The sequence below is a fragment of the Tiliqua scincoides genome, chromosome 9 (genome assembly GCF_035046505.1).
Source record: "Tiliqua scincoides isolate rTilSci1 chromosome 9, rTilSci1.hap2, whole genome shotgun sequence".
Taxonomy (NCBI): domain Eukaryota; kingdom Metazoa; phylum Chordata; class Lepidosauria; order Squamata; family Scincidae; genus Tiliqua; species Tiliqua scincoides.
The window spans coordinates 21,647,596-21,668,331 of record NC_089829.1 but is presented as its reverse complement, the minus strand read 5'-3'; the positions used below and the strand labels follow the sequence as shown (position 1 = coordinate 21,668,331).

Below are 20,736 nucleotides of genomic sequence, written 5' to 3'. Positions count from 1 at the left end.
CCGTGGCTCGCCCGGAAGCGCTTCCTCTTCCTCAGAGCGAAGGCGAGATGGCGGCGGCCGCCACCACTACGAGCACGACGGGGCCCCTCAGCGGGGAGGGGGCGTCAGAGCCCCGGCTCAGCAAGAAGTGAGTGGGCGCCGGTGGCCATGCGCGCCGCGGCCCGCCTGCTGGGCCGCCTCTCGGGATGGGCCGGCCCGCTCCGCAGCTGCAGCAGCAGCCGGCCCCCGGGCGGGAGCAGGCCCAGGTCGGTGAGGCCGGAGGAGGCTGCCTGGGCGGCCGGGCGGGAGGAGACCGGGCCGCCGAGGGCGGCAGGGAGCGAGCCCGGGCGGGTGCCGCCCAGCCCGGCCGCCCGCCTCAGCCACCCGCCTCTCTGTCTCCCCCGCAGCGAGCTGAAGCGGCGCCTGAAGGCCGAGAAGAAGGTGGCCGAGAAGGAGGCGAAGCAGAAGGAGCAGAGCCTGAACGCCGCCCCGGCGCGGGCCGCCCCCGCCCTGGATTCCGAGTGCGCAGCTGACGAGGAGACCCTGGACCCCAACGTGAGCTGCTGCCTGCCTGCTCCCAGCGGGGGTGGGCTTGAGCCAGAGGCTGCTCCCCCGGGGCTGCGCGCTCTCCGTCCACTGCTCAAGCAACCCTCTTCACCCAGCAGTGGTGCTTTCTCAAGGACTCTGGTGGGGAGGCCCTGCCTCACCTGCCTCCCCACCCACATCAGGTCCCTGGAAGAGAGGCCAATGGCAGACCCCCACCAGAGTCTTTTAGAAAGTGCTGCCGTCGTGTGAGGCGCTCTGCGCGTGGGTTGTGAGTGCTCAAGTATCTTGCATGGTGGCGGTGCCTTCTGAAGGATTCCAGTGGTGAGGCACTGCCTCACCTGCCTTCCCACTTGTCACATGTCCCTGGAAGAGAGACCAGTGGCAGACCCCAACCGGAATCCGTTGAAAAGCGCCACTGCCTTGTGAGGTGCTCTGCAGCTGGGTTGTGGAGATGCTCTGCCTCACCTGCCTCCCCACCCACCACATGCCCCTGCTCTGCAGCCATTTGCTGTTTTGGAGCCATTTGGAGTTGCTGTTGAGAGGTCTCTTCCAGGAGAGCAGATGTTTTCAAAGTGTATGTGTGTGTGTTTGTGTCATCATCTCCGGTTGAATGTGTTTCCAGGATGCAACTGACACACCATGCTGGAAATTTTTCTTATTTTTGTGTCTGGTAGCAATATTACAAGATCCGCAGTCAAGCCATTCAGCAACTGAAGGGCACCCCAGAGGATCCTTACCCGCATAAATTCCATGTGGATCTGTCCCTTACTGACTTCATAGAGAAGTACAATCAGCTGCAGGCAGGGGATCACCTGACTGATGTTACAGTGAGAGTGGCAGGTAAAGAGTGATTTGGAATTTTTGGAAAGAAAGATAGACTTCATTTTTGTGGTGCAGTCTGTGTTGGAGGCTTTATGTGTGGGCCTGAGGCAGCAGCTGTCAAGATTAGCAAGGAAAGCTCCGTCATTGATGTGCATGTTTGTGGAGAGCAGTGGCACTACAGCAGAGTTCTAGCACGAACTGGGGCCCTTCTGTCATAGTGCCTGCAAGGCTGCTGTTCATCTGAGCAGTAAGTGAAGGGTAGAACTGGATCTGTTGACATCTGCGATCCTCTGAATGCATCGGAGTACCCTTGCTTTCTCTGGAGATGTTGCTAGTGTTTAGCTCTTGTCTGTTGGCCTTGACATTGTATCTTTTTGGTGAACGTGTGAAAGATTTTTCTCCTGTTGTTGCTTTTGTGTTGGATTTCTTTCGTGAAGGTCGGATCCATGCAAAACGTGCCTCCGGAGGGAAGCTGATCTTCTATGATCTTCGTGGGGAAGGAGTTAAGTTGCAGGTTATGGCAAACTCCAGGTAATCCTTGCTAGCAATGTTCATAAAACCGTAACTATTGTTCTTACTGTGGTTTTAATAGCTACTTTTTCTGGGTGTGAATGGATGTGGTAGAAAGAAAATTAAAATAGAGACGTTTTATGATTGGGGACCTTAGAATTGTTCCACAAGCTATCATCCTGAAAGGGTGGTGGCTTTATGAGTGGTTCTTAAACCACATTATACTGTGTTCTACTAAAACTGAACTTGAACATGAATAACTGAGACGATAGCATATGCTTTTCCTGTTTGTCCTTACCTCCATCCCCTTCACTCCCTCTCTTGGCTTCCTTCTATTCATTTGGAGATTGTAAGCCTCTTAAGGCAGCAACTCTTTGTATACACTGATGGTGTTAGTTTCCCAGAACAGGTAAATTGTTCCAATTCTCTGGTGGTGATGAGTGTCAACGTTTTCTTATAAAATGTTATATTTTATTATAGAAGAATATACAGTAAATTCCTACACCTGTTCTAGTGTTGGTGGTAGTTCTGGTGTGTTTCATGGCCAGACCAGCAGACTCGTATACACCCAGCAACACCATACTGGGCAATGTAACTGCTGCCACTGCTCCTCAGGAGAGTGGCTGATGTGGTACAGCATTGACCTGTGTGGCCAGTGGGTTCGCAGGTCAGGTGTGGCTCCTCTGTTTCCCAGTCTGTCATTGGGTTTGCTCTTGTTGTGGTTCTTTGGGGTCATGGGGTCTGTTTCAGTGGTGGTGTTGAGGGCCTGTATTCCAGCCTGGCACACGTTCTCTAAAACCGCACAAATGCAGGTGCCTACACTTCTCAGAAATGGACCCCACCTCTGTGCCCCAGACAGCCTCTCAGACAACTGCGAGTGTCCTCCTGGCCACCCTGGATGTGAGCAGAGTTTGTGCAACCAGAAGTTTTCTTTTGTACTGTGTGAGCAGCTCTTGTTCTTGTAGGGTCAGTATCCTGGGACTGAGGGAATGCTCACTAATGATTTTTTTCAATAACAGACACTCCTTATTTGTAGAAACTATAAATCAGAAGCGGAATATCAGCGCATTAATAACAAGCTTCGCCGTGGAGACAATATTGGAGTCCAGGGGAATCCTGGCAAGACCAAGAAAGGGGAACTGAGTATCATTCCTTATGAAATGACCTTGCTGTCCCCATGCCTTCACATGCTGCCTCACCTGCACTTTGGGCTCAAAGACAAGGTATCATGCGCAGCAGCTGGGTCTCAGGCTCAGTCAGGAGCCTTGGAAAGGATCCTCTGTTTTCCTGTGATTGGTAGTATGCTCTAAATCTAGCTGTTGCTTTCAGGAAACCAGATTTCGGCAAAGATACCTCGACTTAATTCTGAACGACTTTGTGAGGCAAAAATTTATCACCCGTGCAAAGATTATAACATACATTCGAAACTTCCTAGATGAGTTGGGCTTTCTGGAGGTAAGTGCTGCTCCTTTTTTTTTTCCCTTCAAACACCCCCCCCCCACACACACACACACTATCCTATGATAGCTTGAAGGCATTTTAGAGGAACATTCCTCTCAGCAGCATGTCAGTGGGGTTTGAGAGGAGATCTTGCCCTTCGCTTGCACAGTGGCCATGTACTGGTTCTGTAGGGCTTCACCAGCTGCCTCTTTGCAGGGACTTTGTTTTCCATGAAGTCCTGAATTACTTAAGTTGAAAAAGCACACAGGATAACGGGGACCACCTTGAGAGCTGTGTTTATTTGGAGAGAGAGAGGTAGGGTGTAAGCCCTTTAAATAAATGACCCTTTGCTTTTACATTTGATGATGCTGGGCTGCAGTATCTCCTTCAAGTTTAATGGCAAGTTTGACCATATTGATCATGTGTTTAAAGCAGGCAGAACAGGAAACAACGGTGGAAAAGGAAGCTGGGGCTGGGTGAATAGTTTGGCTAAAGTGGCTGTGGGAGGATTGTATGAAGCTGCCCTTATAGTAGTCCCTTGGTCTATCTGGCTCACTGCTGCTTGCATTGACTGGCAGCAGCTCTCCAGGGACTCGGACAGAGAGGGGTCTTTCCTAGCCCTACCTGGAGATGCTGCTGTCAGGGACAGAACCTTCTGAGGCCTTCTGCATGCAAAGTGGGGGTGGCCCTACTATGGAGCAACAGTCTGTCCCTGAAGAAAGGCCAGCTATGAATTGGAGAGACGAAGCAACTCAGACATTCATTTTTCACAGCTAATTGTAGTTTTAAAACAGAATTTAAAATGTTGCTTTGAGTTTGTAAACCGCAGATTAAAACACAGTGTAGGATCTAGTCTCAAAGTTTCATTTTCAGTTGTGGAAAGCATCTTCAGGGGGGTTACAAATCTTTATTAACCCCCTGAAGATACTTTCCACAGTTGAAAGTAAAACGTTGGGACTAGATCCTATAATGTGTTTTAATCTGCGGTTTAAAGACTTGAAGAACATTTTAAATTATGTTTTAAACTCATCCAGCCATGAAAGCATGTTTTGTAATAGTGATTTGAGTTCTGTGCTATATGAGTCTTTGGACAGGGTAGCTTCCTGAACATGCTTCAAGAAATAACCGCCACCCTTCTGAGCAACCCTGGATATGTGCATCTTGTATAGAGCAGAGGCTCTTTGCCAGGCTGTAAATATGGGTTGCTTGGAATCCATTTGTTAAGAACGTCCCTATACTTGGTCTCTCCCTCTCAAGTGTTCTGGCCCTTGTGTGTGACTGTGGACTCTCTGAGCCTGTATGCCTCTTTCTACGAATCGTGGGGGGGGAGGGGGCAGCCTGCATCAAGAACTCCTTCCTCCTCCCTCCCACAAACAACCTTTCCAACACATCTCTCTCAGATCCCTTTGGGCACTAGCCTGTTGCCATTAGGCACACAAATGGTGGTGCTCCTGTGTGATACAGGTGAGGCAGTGAATTGTTTTATTCCTTGGTTAGGTCGAGACTCCCATGATGAACATTATCCCTGGTGGGGCTGTTGCAAAGCCTTTCATTACTTACCACAATGAGCTGGACATGAACTTGTACATGAGGATCGCGCCAGAACTCTATCTGAAGGTGAGGTCTTGGGTTTGGAAGCCAGAGGGGGTTAGGGCATCTGTGACTGACTGGTCCTCACCGACACATTGCTGCAGCCCTCTTTGTGGTGTAGGTGCTTAGTGCTGTCAAAAGAACAGAGAACTCGCACAGCATAGCAGTGCCAGAATGGGTGTTGCTCACTAAACTGGCTTGTGGAAAATACCTTCCCAGTGGTAATGAGTTCGTGTGTGTCAGTCAAAATGCTGGGAAACCCTGAAAATGGAACGGTTTGCATCTGTCAGCTAAAGCAGGGAGCTTGTCCTCTTAAAAGAGCCCAGCATGCTAGGATAGAACAAGCCATGCCTGATGTAGGATGGAATGGTGGGGGCTTCTATTGCTGCTTCAGTCTTGGCTTTGGGGGAGGTACACCCTTCCTGTAGCAGCCAAGACTGTGCATCTCTGCCAGTAGAACGGGAGCTTCATTGACTAGTCTTAAATTCAACCAGATCCCAGTCTTCCAAGACCAACCTTCCATCTCTCCAAGAATGAGAACCCAGGGTAGGATGTGGAGAACAAGACACCTAAGTTGACTCCCATAGGACAATGTGAATGAGTAGCTTGTGGTCTGGGTGACAGGCCCTATCTGTTTCTCATTCCTATACAGATGCATGATGGGGGAGCACTCACAAGTAATATTTGGCTTCCAAGAGCAATTTGTTGCCATACAGTGAGTAGGACCAACTGGCTTTCTCTCTTTTAGATGTTGGTAGTTGGTGGAATGGACAGAGTTTATGAAATTGGACGTCAGTTCCGGAATGAAGGCATTGATTTAACACACAACCCAGAGTTCACAACCTGTGAATTTTACATGGCGTATGCAGACTACCATGACCTAATGGAGATCACAGAACAGATGCTTTCAGGTGGGTCACCAGGGAGTATCAAATGGAGCTCTGCTTTGAGTATGGGAGCAGAAAACATGGCACACTGCCCCCTCTCTCATTGTTACATGTGTGCCGGATCACACCTGGTACCATGTGCCCATAGGTGAAGTCTTCCACACATACAGGGACCACATGCAATGGCTCATGATGCAACTCAGTGAGATGAGGCAAGACATGAGTTCAACCACAGAGACAACAAATGGGAACTGAATGAATAAATACACAATCGCTTGCACAACTTGGTCCTAAGTGTCAGCAGTTTCTAGGCAGGGGAAAAGAGAGTATCCTTACAAGGATGAGGGAGGAAAGGAGGTGGAACAAGAGATATTCATGGCTTGAGGAAATTGAGAAGATTACTTGGGCGCTCAAAGAGCAGAAGTTACGCAGTAGCAGAGACGAGACGGTCTGGAAGGAAAAACAAGAAACTGGAATGCTCTGAAGGTTGCATCCATGACACAACATTGGCTCAACTTGTCCTCTGTATGCTGAACTGTGGCCCCAGGCAAGGAGCAAGTCCCTTAGCATTTTCAAAGCCCACTGTCTCTTGTGTGGTGGGAGATCCCTGCCTCTCACTGTGTGGGTCCTCTTAACCTGCACTGTAGGTGCTCAAAGGCAGTTTGGTGAACAACCCTGTTGTTGGGATAACTGCTATGATGGTGAAGAGATTCTGCCCTAAAAAGGAGATCTAGGATAATCTCAAGGCCTCCTGCTTTCCTGGTACAAGATAGACCAAGGAGTCCTAGACTCCCAGCATACTTGCAACACCAAAGGAGAGGAATGCTCTGTGGGATCAGGCTAACACCCTGAGCATTTGGAGAGGGTTGTGGGCCAGTGGGTGAGGTTACCTCTCCACATCTCCTGAGCTGAGGCTTGTGTTTACTGCAGAGGTCATAGGGCTGAGTTGCCATGACATGATGACAGCTGGGTTTTATTTATTTGAAAAATTTACATCCTGCCTTTCCCATACCAAAGCACATGCCCAAGGCAGCTCACAAAGCTCTATAATAGAAGTACAGTGTATCACAACAATAAGTAAAAACAATACTGAGCATTAAACATTAATCTTAAATAATAAAACATTAAAGCAACAGAAAACCCAACATTGTTGAGCCATTGGGGGCGGGGAATTAGTCCTGGAAAGCAGTCAAGCAAACTTTTTGTTACAGAGGTCAAACATCTACCCATCAGCCAAACAGTTATGTTTTGAGCCTTTGCAAAAAAGCTACGAGGGAGGGAGTAGTTAATTCCCCTGGAAGGGAGTTTCTTAACTCTGGCACCACTACAGAGAAGGCTTGCTCCTGAGCCACTGTTCCTCTCACTTGGGATAGAGGTGGCACTTGAAGAAGATCCCCTTCAGATGATATAAGAGGGCGGGCTGAAATGCATGGGAGAAGGCAGTCCTTCAGATAGCCTGGACCCAAATTGTGAAGGGTCTTAAAGGTCAGTACCTGCACCTTGAATTGAATTGGGTTCAAGGGTGTGGAGGCAGAAAGGGGTTTGAAAAGCAGACTGGGTAGTATCTTTGGCTACTTCCAGGGAGGAAGCAAGGCAAGAAAGCTAAGAATGTAGTTCATGGGGAGGGGTCCCTTTGCAAGGTGGCCACGTGGACACTTGAGAGGCAATTTCCAGTAGTGCTTCAGGGAAGGGGGGGGAAGAAGAGCAGTCTGCTATCTGTCCTGGTTGCCGGCTGACACAGTAATTCTTGGGTGGTAGAGGGAGTGGGATGGTGCCAACAGGCAGCAGCACACAAGAGCAGCAGCAGGAATGAGGGGTCTGTGGTCCTGCTGTCTTGAACCAAAATTCCCACAGGAAAATATGGAGGCCATTGTGGGTTGAACTCCAGGACGATCTTTCTGTGTCTTGAAGACTCACTGGTTTAAGGAAGAGTGGTGGGGGTGGAGTGCTCTGAAGAACCAGAGTCTGGGATCTGATGTGACCTTCCCAGTAGCCCATGCAAAACACCACAAGACTGACCTGGGTTACACTTGCCTGGCCCCCAATTACATACAAAATAACACATATTGGGCTCATGAGTAGCAAGTGCAACTCTTCTCTTGCAGGGTTGGTGAAACACCTCACCGGTGGCTACAAGGTGACTTATCACCCTGAAGGTCCAGAGGGGCCAGCATATGAAATAGACTTCACCCCTCCCTTCCGGATTATCAGGATGGTGGAGGAGTTGGAGAAGGTGCTGGGAGTGAAGTTTCCTGCTTCTGATCAGTTTGAGACTGAAGGTGAGAACAAGGTTGTCTTCCTCCCTCTAGGCTGGCCACGGTCATGCTTGTGTTTTGTGTTTGAGAATCCAGATCCAGGCCAGAAGACCCTGAGAGGGGGCTGCGCAGTTGGAGCAACGACTGTAGGAAGTGGCCTTGTCCCCTGAGCCAGACCAGGAGAGGTCCATTGAGCTCAGGATGCTGACTGGCAACTTCAGGCCAGGGGTTTACCTTCTGCCCCTGCCTGAGGGGGGTTGCCAGGGATTGAGCTTGTGGCCTACTGCTTTTCAAGCAGGGGGCTGTGCTGCTGAGCCATAGTCTGCTCACCAGGGTTGGTCCAGAGAGTGCTGCCTTTCAGCAGCTGGTGACTCTATTGCTCAAGGGAGACTCAGGGAAAGCTACCAAAACCTGAACTTGAGAAGGGCCCAAGGCTCGTCTGTGCTTTGCCTGAGAGGGGTGTGTGTGTGAGAGAGAGAGAGAGAGAGAGAGAATGTTGGGCTATCCCTTTCTGACCAGCCTGGTGGTGTTCCAAGAGGGCTTGGATGTCTGTTGGCAGTCACAGCCTCTGCTTTATCCTCTTGCTGGTGACTGTCCCAGTTTCCAGCAAGGGACAGGGATACAGACAGGGATTTTCCTAATCCTTCTGAATTGTGCACACAGAGACTCGCACATTCTTTGATACAATCTGTGAGGAGAGAGGCATTGAGTGCCCACCCCCTCGGACTACAGCGAGGCTGCTCGATAAGGCAAGTAGAGATGGACCTGCCTCCTGTTGACTCTCCCAGCTCTTTGCCTAAAACCCAAATGGATTCCATCCATTTGTCCGTCCATCCCAAGTGATGTTATTTCCCCTTCAAGCATCTGCCTCAGTCCTGACCAGGCTCCCCAAATGCTGCCATAGCAAAGCTATCTGCTGTGGGCAGGAAGTGGGCATTGCTTTGTTAAAGGCAGCTGTGGCTGAGCCATGAGTAGCTGCCTGGTTGGCTGATGCTTGTTCCCTCGTGCCCAGATTAGGTTCCTTGAGGTTTGTGGTGCTTGACCAGCAATAGCAGTGCACTGGCTGAGAGGAGGGTGAGGGTTGGGGCTGCTATTCCACCTCTTCAGCCAAAGTGCCTCAGCATACTGGGAGGAGACTGCAACCAGGCAGGGATGGAATCTGCACCTTCTGGGCACTGGCAGGAGCAGGCAGGTAGCAAGCTGACTGGGAAGGAACTGGACTTGGGAGTGCAGATCTGCAGTCTAGTCCTTGGCCACCCTGTGGTGTTGCCTGCTCTCGAGAGCCATCCTAGGAGCATTGACTAGTTGTCTCCCTCTAGGGAACACCAGTTGTGGCAAACTGGTGGAAAGGGTTTGGCCATCTTTCTGAGATAAGGATGGTTTGCTTGAAGCCACAATCTAACTGAAGGTTTTTCTCCTTAGCTGGTTGGGGAGTATTTGGAAGTTTCCTGCATCAACCCCACCTTTATTTGCGATCATCCCCAGATCATGAGCCCCTTGGCCAAATGGTAAGTGGTCAGGTGTGCTCATACTTGGGCTGGAACTTTGAGTAGCAGTGGCATTTTAAAGGGAGATTTCCAACCCCAGGGCTTGAGTGTTTGGAGAATGCGGTCTCCAGCATCTTGCCCCTTTCCATGGAGTTGGGTGAGTGATGCGGGCTAAGCTGTGCCATGCCTGTGTAATGTAGCTTCAGGGCTCTGGGAAGCCTCCACAGAATGGTGGGCCTTCTCTGGCTGCAGGTGGAAGAGGAAGCAGGCCTTGTGCTTGACTGTGGCCCGCTTCCTCCGCCTCCTTTCTGTGCAGGCATCGATTTCAGCCTGGGCTGACGGAGCGCTTTGAGCTTTTTGTGATGAAGAAGGAAATCTGCAATGCCTATACAGAGTTGAATGATCCTTTTCGGCAGCGACAGCTCTTTGAAGACCAGGCCAAGGTGTGAAGTCCAAGGCTGGGAGAGGCGATGGCTTTGGCTTAGTCAGGGGCCAAGGCAGCTCTGGACTGTCCACTTGCTGAGCGTGTTTGGCAGTCGGGCTTGTCTTTGATGGGGACTTGGGGTGGCAGTGGGGAGGTGAGTGGCTTTTTTTAGTGGACCTGGAGGATGGACCATTCAGGGTCTGGAGAGGTGGGTGGATTTTGCCCCCTTGTATTGCATTGTCTCCCAGTGAGTGGCAGGGTCACCCCAAGACAGTGTCTCAGTCTAGTGTCTGAAATGAGGATTTTCTTCCTGCTCAGTTGGGTTCCAAGTCGCAGCCTGTCTTGTCTGAATTTAGGGGGGGAGCCATTGGGAGGTGAAGTAACCCAGTTAACATGTGTAGTGTTAGAATGTGATGGGGCACCTTGGGAACCAACTCTTAACATGGACTCATCTATTCAGAAGCCCCTGAGATGTCAGACGTGGGGAGGGCTCCAGTGCCTGCTCTGCCCTTAGTTACTCCTTTCAGGGTGCTGAATGGGCCTCTGTATGCCCTTGTTTTCCCTGAAGCAGGCTGTTTTCTAAAGTTTTGTGTAGTAGCCTTCCCTTTCCACAGGGACTCTTTGGAGTCTCTCCTGGAACAGAGGCAGGTCCTGCCATCACTGTTGACTCTGGGCTTGCTTTTTATTCCTTGCCTAGGCAAAAGCTGCTGGTGATGATGAGGCCATGTTTATTGATGAGAACTTCTGCACAGCTCTAGAATATGGGCTCCCCCCGACTGCTGGTTGGGGCATGGGTGTTGACCGTGTTGCCATGTTCCTGACTGACTCGAACAACATTAAGGTGAGCGCAGGCTTTCTGCTGAGGGCCTCTAGCTGAGCCCTTGCAGCATGGGCAGTGGGTGGGTGGCCTGCTTAGGTGGACATGTGTACCTTTGTTATGTGAAAATGAATCTTGCCCCCTAGGCTTGATTCTACGCAGATAGTGGCTGTGTAGTTCATGGGCTTTGGAGTGAATTTGACGTCAATTTCTGTTGGCTTCAGGTTTAAGAGCCTGTACCATCCCTTTGAGGGTGACTGTGGTCTGAGCGTGCAAACTGCATTACTGCTAGTGTCTGCTCGCGGAGGCTGGGGCTCCTGGGAGGAAGAGGGAGAATGTGGGGTCCTGACAACTGCCCTCTTCCCTAGGAGGTGCTGCTGTTCCCAGCCATGAAACCTGAAGACAAGAAGAAGGAGGCACAGCCTGGTTCAGTGGTGGAGGGCACCTCTGTTTAACTCAGAAGGAAGGCGGCTGCCTGAAGACAAAAGTTTGCCCAATCATGAATAAAGGCGTTGCTCTGTTCTTTACTAGGAAGTGGTCTGTTTCTGGCAGGAGTTGGGAGCAGCAGTGGAGTTGGGGGCGGGGGCTAGAGCTAGGCAAAGAGCTGGAGGGGTCTCTGTGTCCCTTGCTCCCCAGGGGGATCATGATGATGAGCCTTTAGCAGGGCTTGTGCAGTCAAATGGAGTTCATTTTGGGGTGAGGGCTAGGAATGGCACAGAGCAGGTGGGTTGTGGGTGTTGGGTACCTCCCAAGGCAGCAGCGCTTTTCAAAGCACTCCAGTGGGGAGGCTCTGTCTCATCTAAATCCCTATCCATTGCACATCACTGAGTGTGACTACACTGGGGAGGCTCTGCCTCGCCTCCCTCCTCACCCCTGCACGTCCCTGCTCCAAGCACAGTCCTAAGCAGTAACATCCAGCCCTCACTCCCCTCCTGGGAGTCAGCGAGAGGGGCCCAAGAGCTCAGTCCTCCGAGCGAAGAGCGGCGAGCCGTTCTGGCTGCACTTCTGCCTCTATGGTGTGAGTCGACCCGCAACTTCCGGGCCAGACCGGACGTGGGGCAGCATCTTTCGGCAGCTCCACTCGCCTTCCACTCCAGGTCTTCGGTTCCCTGCCCAGGCGGTGGGGCCACCCCGGAGACCCCGCGGCTCCTGCCCGGGCGATGGCGCTGTGGACGGCGGACGAGGTGGCCGGCCTGTGCTACGCCCACTACAGCGCCGCGCTGCCCAAGCGGGGCAAGCCGGAGCGCGGGCGCGAGTGGACGCTGCTGGCTGCCGTGCTGAAGGTCGAGCGAGGGGCTCCGGGGCCCGACGGCCGCCCGCGGGGTGAGGGGCGAAGGCCCGCTGCTGGGAGGGCTCTGTGGCCGGCTTGCGAGCCGCGAGTGTTCCCGGGGACCCGGCCAGGCTGTGTCGGCAGGAGGCTTGGGCGCCTCGGGCTTGGCGGACCCGTTGTGGGCTCCCCGCTCGGTCCTGCCTGGCTGGGGACCAAGGCCACAATCCACTTACCTGGGAGGAAGCCCCATTGACTCTACTTACTTTTGAGTAGACATGCATAGGAGTGGGCTCACAGGCTGCAATCCTATCCACACTTTCGTGGGAGTAAGCCCCATTCACTCTAATGGGACTTACTTCTGAGTAGACATGCACTGGATTGGGCTCCAAGGTGGTTGGCTTGGCGGTGGGGCAGTCCCACTTATGGGGGGGGGGTAGAACATGTGAAGCAAGAGAAGCCCACCATAGAAAGCCTTGATTGCTGGTCAGGGAACTGAGGGCGAGGCCACATTTCTGCCCAGGGACTCCATTCCCTTCAGACGACAGGTGCCAGGCGAGTCACACTTTGGGCTGCCCCATCAGAGGCTGAAGATACTCCTGGGCTCTTAGGCAAGCTAGAAAGGAGGTCTAGCTGGTGGGGTGCCTTGGGCACTGCAGGGGACAGGCCAGCCCCTGCCTCCTGGTGCTGGTTTTGGAAGGGCCAATAGAAGCAGGCAGCCAGGCTGGGGGGTAGCTCTGAAGGGAGCACATGCAGTCTCCAGCTTTGTATATTGGGGGTATGTGCCAGGAGCTGGGTGGTGACCATGATGGAGGCCCCATGCTTGGCCTTGCTGCTTCAGTGTCACATGAGGAGAAACTGCAACCACGAACTCACATGGCAGGGCAGCGTGCTTGGAGTCTGCCTTTCTCTGGCTGACGTCAATTTCATTTTTTCAGCAACCAAGGAAATTGTTGCCCTGGGAACTGGAACAAAATGCATAGGACAATCAGAAATGAGGCAGACTGGTAAGTGTGACTCTTTACCTGCCCTAGACCACTCAGCTGGCTCCTCCTTACCCCTTTGGTTGATTGGAGCCCAGGGTGGAGCAGCCACACTCTTGTTGCTCCTGAGCAGACCCTAATAGCAAGCCCTGATGGGTCAGCTCAAAGGGGCCTCATCTGGCCAGTCACCTGTTTCCCAGAGTGGCCCACTAGCTGCCTCTGGGAAGCCCACAAGGAGGCCCGGGGGGGGGGGGCAGCAGGCAGCTCTCCCACCGTTGCTCTCCTCAGAGTGATGTTCAGAGGCCTGCTGCCACCCGATCTGGAGAGCTATTTGTTATGACAAATAGCTAAGTGGGTTTGTTACGCTGCTGCAGGAGACATTCTCAACGACAGTCATGCTGAAGTGGTGGCCAGGAGGAGCTTCCAGAGGTGAGCAAGGTGCCAAAGGAGGGCTCGGGTGAGGGGCACGACTTCCTGCAGTGGGCAGCTGCCTCTGCTGCGTTTGAGAAATGAGCAACGTCTACCAGATTTGTAGTGTCTACTGCAGCCGTAGTGTGCATGTCCTGTTTGGGGCCGCGTTCCGGAAGTGGCTCTGGCAGAGGCTCATCTTCTCTTGGCTGCATTTGGAATACTTACCTGCCTATGCTCCAGTTCTGTGCTTCTGAGCAGGTGGGTCTGTGAAAGGCATCATGATCTGACCCCACATGCTTCTCATGTGGAACCTGCTCTTGTACCCACTTAGGTATCTCCTTCACCAATTGAAGCTAGCAGCTGTGCACCGAGGGCCCAGCATTTTCAACCCAGGAACTGAGCATGGGAGGTGGCGTCTTAAAGCACACATCACCTTTGTGTTTTTCTCCAGCCATACGCCTTGTGAGTGTGACAGGTGGGCCTTTCCATCATCTTGGGTTGGGAGAGCTTCTGCCCCCTTTGGAGGAGAGTGATGGCAGAGCTGTTTGTGCATTTGCCACTCAGGGGTTGCCCCCTCAGGAGGGAAGTGTCAGCCCCAGGTGGGAAAGAGTGCAGGACTCAGGTAGGCTGGCATTTATAGAGCTGTGGTGTCATCCTCACCTTGGCTCACCTCTCTCTCTCTCTCTGGTTGTGAGAGTGAAATGGTGTGTGTTTGGGGGGGGAATCTACATGCAGTCTCCTGAGTTGTTGGAAGGAAGGCCAGTATAAAGGTTGTGAACTGCAATATGGATCAGAACCCTCTTCTTCCCCCCACTTAACTGTGTCTTAATAATCTCCCTACCCTTTGTGATGTTATGAGAAACTCCTCTCCATAAGGTGAAAAAGCTACTTTGGGCCTCTCTGCAGCAGGAGAGCATTCTTTTGTCATTGAAAGTCCCTCCTTCTGACCCGCCCCCCTTTCTCCTAGGTGGGGATGCCTCCATTATCCCAGTAACTGAAGCGGAGTCCCAGCCTTGCAAGCCCCTGAGCCCTTTGGAGGTCAACGAGAGCTGTAAAGCAGAGGGGGCAAAAAGGAGAGCTGAGGAGACAGGAGTCTCCTCTTGCCCCAAGAGAGCAAAAGTGGATGCTTGCAGTCCAGCAGGTGGTTCTGAGTCCTCGCCGGATGAGTGCCTGGGAAGCCGCCAAGTGGTAAACGGCCACAGGACTGGGGCCAAGTGTGTTTCAGGGGAGGCAGGTGACTCTCAGCAGCCAGGCAGCAAGCACCAGACCGTGGGACTCCTGCGCATCAAGCCAGGCCGTGGGGCCCAGACCGCCTCCATGTCTTGCAGTGACAAGCTGGCACGCTGGAATGTGCTTGGCTGGCAGGGGGCACTCCTGATGCATTTCCTTGAGCAGCCAATCTACGTGTCGGCCTTGGTGGTGGGCCAGTGCCCCTACAGCCAGGAAGCTATGCAGAGGGCCATCGTGGCAAGGTGAGCTGTGCAGCTGGAAAAGGCAGGCATGACCACTTACAGCCTCTTGCAGTCTGCACTCTGTGCCCACTTTTTTAGCCAGCTTGATCTACATCCTGTTGGTGGGGATAAGCAGAGTTGGGGGCAGACTCTCCTTGGAGGCTGTGGAGTTCCTGGAAGCTGTTTTCTGAGGCAGACCAGCTAAGTAGCAAGACTGTAGCCAGTTGCCCATGGTTGTCCTTATCCAGTGTGTCTTCTTGCTGCAAACTGCCACTGCCCTTTAAGGCTTTTCTGGTCTTTCCTTGCCCCATTCAGAGAGGTGAGTGCCAAGGAGGAAGCTTGGCTTGCAGGCTGTTCTTGGTCTCATTTTGCAGGCTCTGTGGTGCTTGCTTGTCATGCTCAGAGAAGGTTTTTGTTATGAGTTGCACGAGGTTTCTTGCTCTCTCTGCTCGTGAAAATCAAGAAAATGGGCCTTCTGCACCCCCAGGTGCTCAGTCTTGCAGGGACTTCTGGGCTGCAGCAAGAGCCTCTTGTTTCCTTCCTCTTCACAGCTTGCCTTGCAGTAATGCTCAGTGGAGGTTGCATTCTCTCTCCCCAAACAGGTGCCAGCATGTTTTGCATTTACCAGATGGTTTCCGGGTTCAAGAAGTAGAAACCCTGCAGTCCCAGCTGTGCTTTGAGCACAGCCGCCAGGTGGTGGAGGTCAGCAGTGCCCAGAATCAAGGAAAAGTGGGGCCCTGTGGCGCAGGTGAGTGGAGTCTGGTGGGCTCCCTGAGCCAGAGGGTCAAGGGCTGTGGGTGTTGCCTGAGGAAGCCGCCACGTGGCTGTGATTGGTTGTCTTATGGCCAGAATGGGATAGGCAATTGGGGAGTTAGAGCTGGGGGTGAGGGCTTTGGGCACACAGGGTCTCAGAGGGGAGTGAGGCAGGAAACCCTCCACTGGTGGAAGGGTAGCAGCAGTTGCAGCAAAGGAGGGAGGGCGGTTGGATGGGATGGTGTATCCCGATGGAGTCCCACTGTTTGTACTCTACTTTTTTTCTGTTTCCCAGCCATCAGTTGGAGTGCAGTTCCAGAACACCCGCTAGATGTCACCACACAGGGGTTCAAGCAGGGGACAACCAAGAAAGCGATTGGAAGTCTAAAGTCCAGGTGTGTGGAGGGGCCAGGACTGCAGCTCTTGGGGGCTTGGGAGGACGGGGTTCAGGCTGCTCCTGATGCAGCTCTTACCCGACCTTTCCTGACCTTTCAGGTTCGCCATGTGGCCTGGGTGCCAGGCACTCAATGGCAAGCTGAGAGAGAGAGAGAGTGCGCGTGCTTGTCCTTGGGAGTCAGGATGGGGATGCGTTGTGTGCATGTTGCACACAGGTGTAGACATAAGTCCTGGGGGAGAAGAAGCACAAAAGCACTCACCCGCTCCCCCCCCATTCTTCTCTTATCTGGACTGGTTTTGCTATAAACATTACAGTCGTTCTGTGATAAACATTCCCTATAGAGGGAAACCGCTGTAGAGTGTGATGTTGTGTGGCCCATAGATTAGGGGTGACCTCAGCAATGGCTGGTTTGTTTAAAAGCAAGGGATGAGCCCTGACCACCCCCCCAAATTGACTGAACCCTTCATGTAACCTTCAGAAACACCTGACCACCCAAGGAATGGGCACAGCACCCCCCTCAAGTCATCAGGGGGATGATGGATCAGCTGAGGATCTTTGTATCAGCTCTCAGAAGTAAACAAAGACTTCCTGTGGAGGAATTAATGGAGATGTGGACCAGTGGCAGCAGAACACAGTAGCCAGAAATACAGCCTTCAGTTGCTTTCATTGTCATTATACTGTTGGTGAATCTCCCTGAAATTTTGGATTTGGGGGGAGACAGGGTGCAGCACTAGTTGGGCAGTTGCAACCTGGCACTTTCTAGATTGTTAAGTTGTAAGATCAAGAAACAGTTTCTGTTTAAAACTGATTTCTGGTTTTTTCTTCTTGGCCACAGACTTCCACATGTTCAGGGTTTCCCCCCCATATGAGAGAAAGAAAGGAAGAAGCAAAGCCTTGCCAGAGAGACTCTCACACTTTTTTCTCCTGCAGTGAGTTTCCCGATTAGAATTTGGTTTCCTGTTGTCGGCAGGTCTCGAATCTGCAAGGTGGAGCTCTTCCATGCGTTCCTGGAGATTGTGGCCAGCGTTCCACAGGAGGATCTGCCAGAAACTCTCAGGTGAGGATCCAGTTGCTGTCCACTGGGTGACCAGCAACAGAGGGGACACCCAGTCCTTCCCTTTTCTAGATAGCGGGATGATCTGGGTGGGGGAATCGTGGCTTTGTCCTGCTTCCCTCGCAGCAATCGCAATCATGTTGTTGGCTGATGGAGGGGCTGCTGCTCAGTGGTAGAGCCCTGCAACTGTGTTGCTGTGGGCTCAGTCCACAGCACCTTCCAGCAAGGCTGGAAACGAGTCTCCCCCCCCCCAACCCCAACATGTCCTGGTTAGGGCTTCTCTGTGCTTAGCACCAGGCCTGACTTGTTCAGAATTGCAGTGGCATTTCACTGTTGAATGGCCTGCAACTGTTTGTTCCGTTCCAGAATGGCTTGAACCAAGTGACTGGGCTGTGCTGGTGCCTGACAAACAACCTGGCCTCACATGTGCTGCTGTGTCCCAAGGGGAGAATTTGTCACATGCTGCCAAACATACTCCCTCACCTCAGGATTCCTGTGGTTTTGCAATTTCCTGTGGCTGCAGTTTTGCCCTTGGCTTGTTTCCTGCCTGTGCCTGTCTCCAGGGGTGGGGGTGGGGGGCAGGCAGGCAGCTGGTTCTGATCAGAAATGGGTTGTCCTGCTTTGTGAGCAGAAGGGAATACTTCATTCAGGTCATGAGCAGGCATTTGGATGGAGCCGGAGTAGATCAGAACTGCTGAGAGGCAGCTTGGCAACCCTTGCAGTTGGGGAGCCCTAATGGTTCTCCTTGTCCTCTTGCTCTGTTTCTGGATAGCTTGCCACAGGTTCCATCCTCTTGGTGTTCTCTTCTGCAGCCCCACGACTTGGGCAGCTCCAGAGCATCAGGAAGCACATGGGGGAAACTTGGATTTTCTGCAGCAGAGATGCTGGCGAGTGTGTGCAGCACCGATGAAAGCAGAGGGAAGACACGGCATGTGTCAGCCAGGGCTTTACCAGTGTGTGGTGTGCAGCAGCCTTGTGGCCTTAGTGTGGAAACCCTTTTCATTGCAGCAGTATTGTATGCAAAGGTTGTGTTCAAGCCTAAGGCTTCCTCCCTGTCTTTTCCTTCCTGCCTCCAACAAAACCCTTTTTCTCCTGGCCTCCCTCTACCTTCATCCCCCGGCCCAGCAGCTCCATAGGTCCTCCATAGTCCACATGGGCCTTCTCTTCTGCCTCCACTTTGCAAGTCAGTAGCAGTGGTATCGTGCAAGCTTTCTGCTGCCTTCAGCCAGGATGTGACTGGAATGGTTCTGATTGGTTTGCACAAGTTTGGGCCAAGGTCGTGTAGGCTGCCCAGACCCTTCTTCTTTGCAAAGAGGTGGGGAAAGCAGCCTACCCACTGTCTGTTCCTCTTTCTCAGAGCCAAAAGCCTGCATACTTATTGGGAGTACAAGGAAGCTGCTACAGATTATCAGGAGGTGTGGAAGGAGCTACGGCACCAGGCCCTGGGCGCCTGGGTGAGGAACAGTCGCTCTTACCTCTGCTTCACATGAGGAAAGGAAGGCGCTGCCATCTGACACTGGGCTTGTGCACAAGGCCTAGCCCCAGGGCACATACAAGAGGACAGATGCGCACCAGTGCTGACCTTAGTGGAGTTCTGGACCAGTCTTTTGGCTTGCAGAAGTGAGGAAAGAAGGATTAGCCTCAGAGGCTCAGCTGCAGACGCCCCCCCCCCCAACTTGTCAAAAGAAGACTATGCCCTGAGGAGTAGAAAAATACACAGCTTTCGTTCTCTGTCTGGGTGTGGTGTCTTCTCCCAGGCCAAACTGCAGGATGGGGTGGATAAGTGGACACAGTAGTACAGAATCACAAATAAATGCAGGTTGTGGCCTTTCCTCTTGCTCTTTGGTGTGTCATGTTGGGATGGGGGTTGACAACATCTCTCTATTGCCATTGTGAATTGGTTCACTAATTGGCTAGACCGCCAGTGTAATGTTGTGTCTAAGAAGGAGACTTCCCTGCTTTGAAGTCTCACAAGACCAGCTGCTTCCTGTCACTCTCAGTCTTCCCATATACAGTGAGGGCAACATGATATGTACTGTACAGGGTGGTTGTAAGAGTGACAACATTTGCACATTCAGACTGTTCTAGACCAGTACTAAGTGTTTGTGTCTGCAGTAGTAGATTAACTTCAGACAACAAGTGGAGATACACATGTGATTTCTTTATGTTAGGGTTCAACAGACTTGGTTTTACTCAATACAAGTCATTTTAATTGTATTGTATTGGCAACCTTCAGTCTCGAAAGACTATGGTATCGCGCTCTGAAAGGTGGTTCTGGCACAGCGTCTAGTGTGGCTGAAAAGGCCAATCCGGGAGTGACAATCCCTTCCACACCGGGAGCAAGTGCAGTCTGTCCCTGGTCTGTCTCCCTGGCTATGGGCCTTCCTTCTTTGCCTCTTAGCCTCAGACTGTTGGCAAAGTGTCTCTTCAAACTGGGAAAGGCCATGCTGCACAGCCTGCCTCCAAGCGGGCCGCTCAGAGGCCAGGGTTTCCCACTTGTTGAGGTCCATCCCTAAGGCCTTCAGATCCCTCTTGCAGATGTCCTTGTATCGCAGCTGTGGTCTACCTGTAGGGCGCTTTCCTTGCACGAGTTCTCCATAGAGGAGATCCTTTGGGATCCGGCCATCATCCATTCTCACGACATGACCAAGCCAACGCAGGCGTCTCTGTTTCAGCAGTGAATACATGCTAGGGATTCCAGCACGTTCCAGGACTGTGTTGTTTGGAACTTTGTCCTGCCAGGTGATGCCGAGGATGCGTCGGAGGCAGCGCATGTGGAAAGCGCTCAGTTTCCTCTCCTGTTGTGGGCGAAGAGTCCATGACTCGCTGCAGTACAGAAGTGTACTCAGGACGCAAGCTCTGTAGACCTGGATCTTGGTATGTTCCGTCAGCTTCTTGTTGGACCAGACTCTCTTTGTGAGTCTGGAAAACGTGGTAGTTTAATTGTACATGCATTTTAAGAAGTAAGTTTTTAGATTTGCTAAAACTTCTATCAGTATTTGACAGTGTTTGGCCAGTAGTGAGATTGGAAGGGATTTCAGCAGGCACCAAAACCTGGCCTCTGGACCAGATCCAGCACCTGTTAAATACCTTCCCTCAGCTGTGTAGTGCTTACTCATCCACTGTGCAGCATCTTCTCTTCCCAGCCAATCTCTGAAGAAAGTCAGGCTAGGCAGCCACTTCCGCTGCTCATTGCCACAGCAGGCTCTGTGCCCCAAGTTTGAGGCAGAAGCAGCTGCTCAGAGGAAAGATAAGACATTGCAGGGTGGAATGGTAAACACCATGCACAATGGGGAAGCCTCTTTTGTCATGCAGCAGTCCCACTGTTTGGAGATTGCTGGTTTAGCTCACTAGTTTTATTTGGCTGTTATGGTCAAGCCTCCCTTCAGAACCTAGGAGCTAGTGCAATGGATGTAAAAAGCAAGCAGCTATTAGTCCAGCTGAGAACTGAGTGCCCTTTTGGTGTCAGGTTTCTCTCTGAGAGCCCCTTTTGAGCAGGAGCAGTTGGGAGATGTCACAGCAATGATACAGTCTAAGCTGCCTTATGATGAGGCAAAGGTGCCAGTTTAGCTATGAGCCACTGGCTATGCAGAAAGGCTTGTGGTCACACACTTTGGAACCACTGATGTGCTGGAGTGGCCATTTTTGTATGCCCACGTGTGA

General features: G+C 52.2%; 2 protein-coding genes across 12 annotated transcripts; both read left to right on the top strand.

Moving 5' to 3' along the window:
• The first annotated feature begins 15 nt into the window (after nucleotides 1–15).
• Nucleotides 16–11,287, top strand: KARS1 (lysyl-tRNA synthetase 1). Of its 2 annotated transcripts, none has more exons than XM_066637004.1 (14): nucleotides 16–127; nucleotides 387–534; nucleotides 1,200–1,365; nucleotides 1,785–1,878; nucleotides 2,894–3,080; nucleotides 3,187–3,312; nucleotides 4,795–4,914; nucleotides 5,636–5,798; nucleotides 7,880–8,053; nucleotides 8,693–8,778; nucleotides 9,452–9,537; nucleotides 9,833–9,959; nucleotides 10,638–10,781; nucleotides 11,126–11,287. In XM_066637004.1, exons 1-14 carry the CDS (start codon nucleotides 48–50, stop codon nucleotides 11,210–11,212), a joined length of 1,788 nt encoding a protein of 595 aa, XP_066493101.1. In that variant the 5' UTR covers nucleotides 16–47; the 3' UTR covers nucleotides 11,213–11,287. The 2 variants fall into 2 exon arrangements, with proteins under 2 accessions (XP_066493101.1, XP_066493100.1); XM_066637003.1 differs by lacking the exon at nucleotides 16–127 and adding an exon at nucleotides 134–245.
• A 543-nt stretch (nucleotides 11,288–11,830) lies between these two features.
• ADAT1 (adenosine deaminase tRNA specific 1) lies at nucleotides 11,831–18,896 on the top strand. Of its 10 annotated transcripts, none has more exons than XR_010794889.1 (9): nucleotides 11,831–12,080; nucleotides 12,963–13,031; nucleotides 13,382–13,436; nucleotides 13,750–13,880; nucleotides 14,386–14,890; nucleotides 15,472–15,617; nucleotides 15,918–16,017; nucleotides 16,498–16,702; nucleotides 16,855–16,925. XR_010794889.1 is itself a non-coding variant. In XM_066637044.1 (9 exons), exons 1-9 carry the CDS (start codon nucleotides 11,918–11,920, stop codon nucleotides 18,561–18,563), a joined length of 1,389 nt encoding a protein of 462 aa, XP_066493141.1. In that variant the 5' UTR covers nucleotides 11,831–11,917; the 3' UTR covers nucleotides 18,564–18,896. The 10 variants fall into 10 exon arrangements, 9 of the variants coding, with proteins under 9 accessions (XP_066493141.1, XP_066493140.1, XP_066493146.1 ...); XM_066637044.1 differs by lacking the exons at nucleotides 16,498–16,702; nucleotides 16,855–16,925 and adding exons at nucleotides 16,990–17,076; nucleotides 18,431–18,896; XM_066637043.1 differs by lacking the exons at nucleotides 16,498–16,702; nucleotides 16,855–16,925 and adding exons at nucleotides 16,990–17,076; nucleotides 17,886–18,424.
• The last annotated feature ends 1,840 nt before the right edge of the window (nucleotides 18,897–20,736 follow it).

Coding starts and splice junctions, on each gene's coding strand:
- KARS1 (XM_066637003.1), top strand. CDS start 148: ATGCGCGCCGCGGCCCGCCTGCTGGGCCGCCTCTCGGGATGGGCCGGC. Junction 1,366..1,784: donor TGTTACAGTGAGAGTGGCAG/GTAAAGAGTGAT, acceptor TCTTTCGTGAAG/GTCGGATCCATGCAAAACGT. Junction 5,799..7,879: donor CACAGAACAGATGCTTTCAG/GTGGGTCACCAG, acceptor CTTCTCTTGCAG/GGTTGGTGAAACACCTCACC.
- ADAT1 (XM_066637043.1), top strand. CDS start 11,918: ATGGCGCTGTGGACGGCGGACGAGGTGGCCGGCCTGTGCTACGCCCAC. Junction 13,032..13,381: donor ATCAGAAATGAGGCAGACTG/GTAAGTGTGACT, acceptor ACGCTGCTGCAG/GAGACATTCTCAACGACAGT. Junction 16,018..16,989: donor ATTGGAAGTCTAAAGTCCAG/GTGTGTGGAGGG, acceptor TGTTGTCGGCAG/GTCTCGAATCTGCAAGGTGG.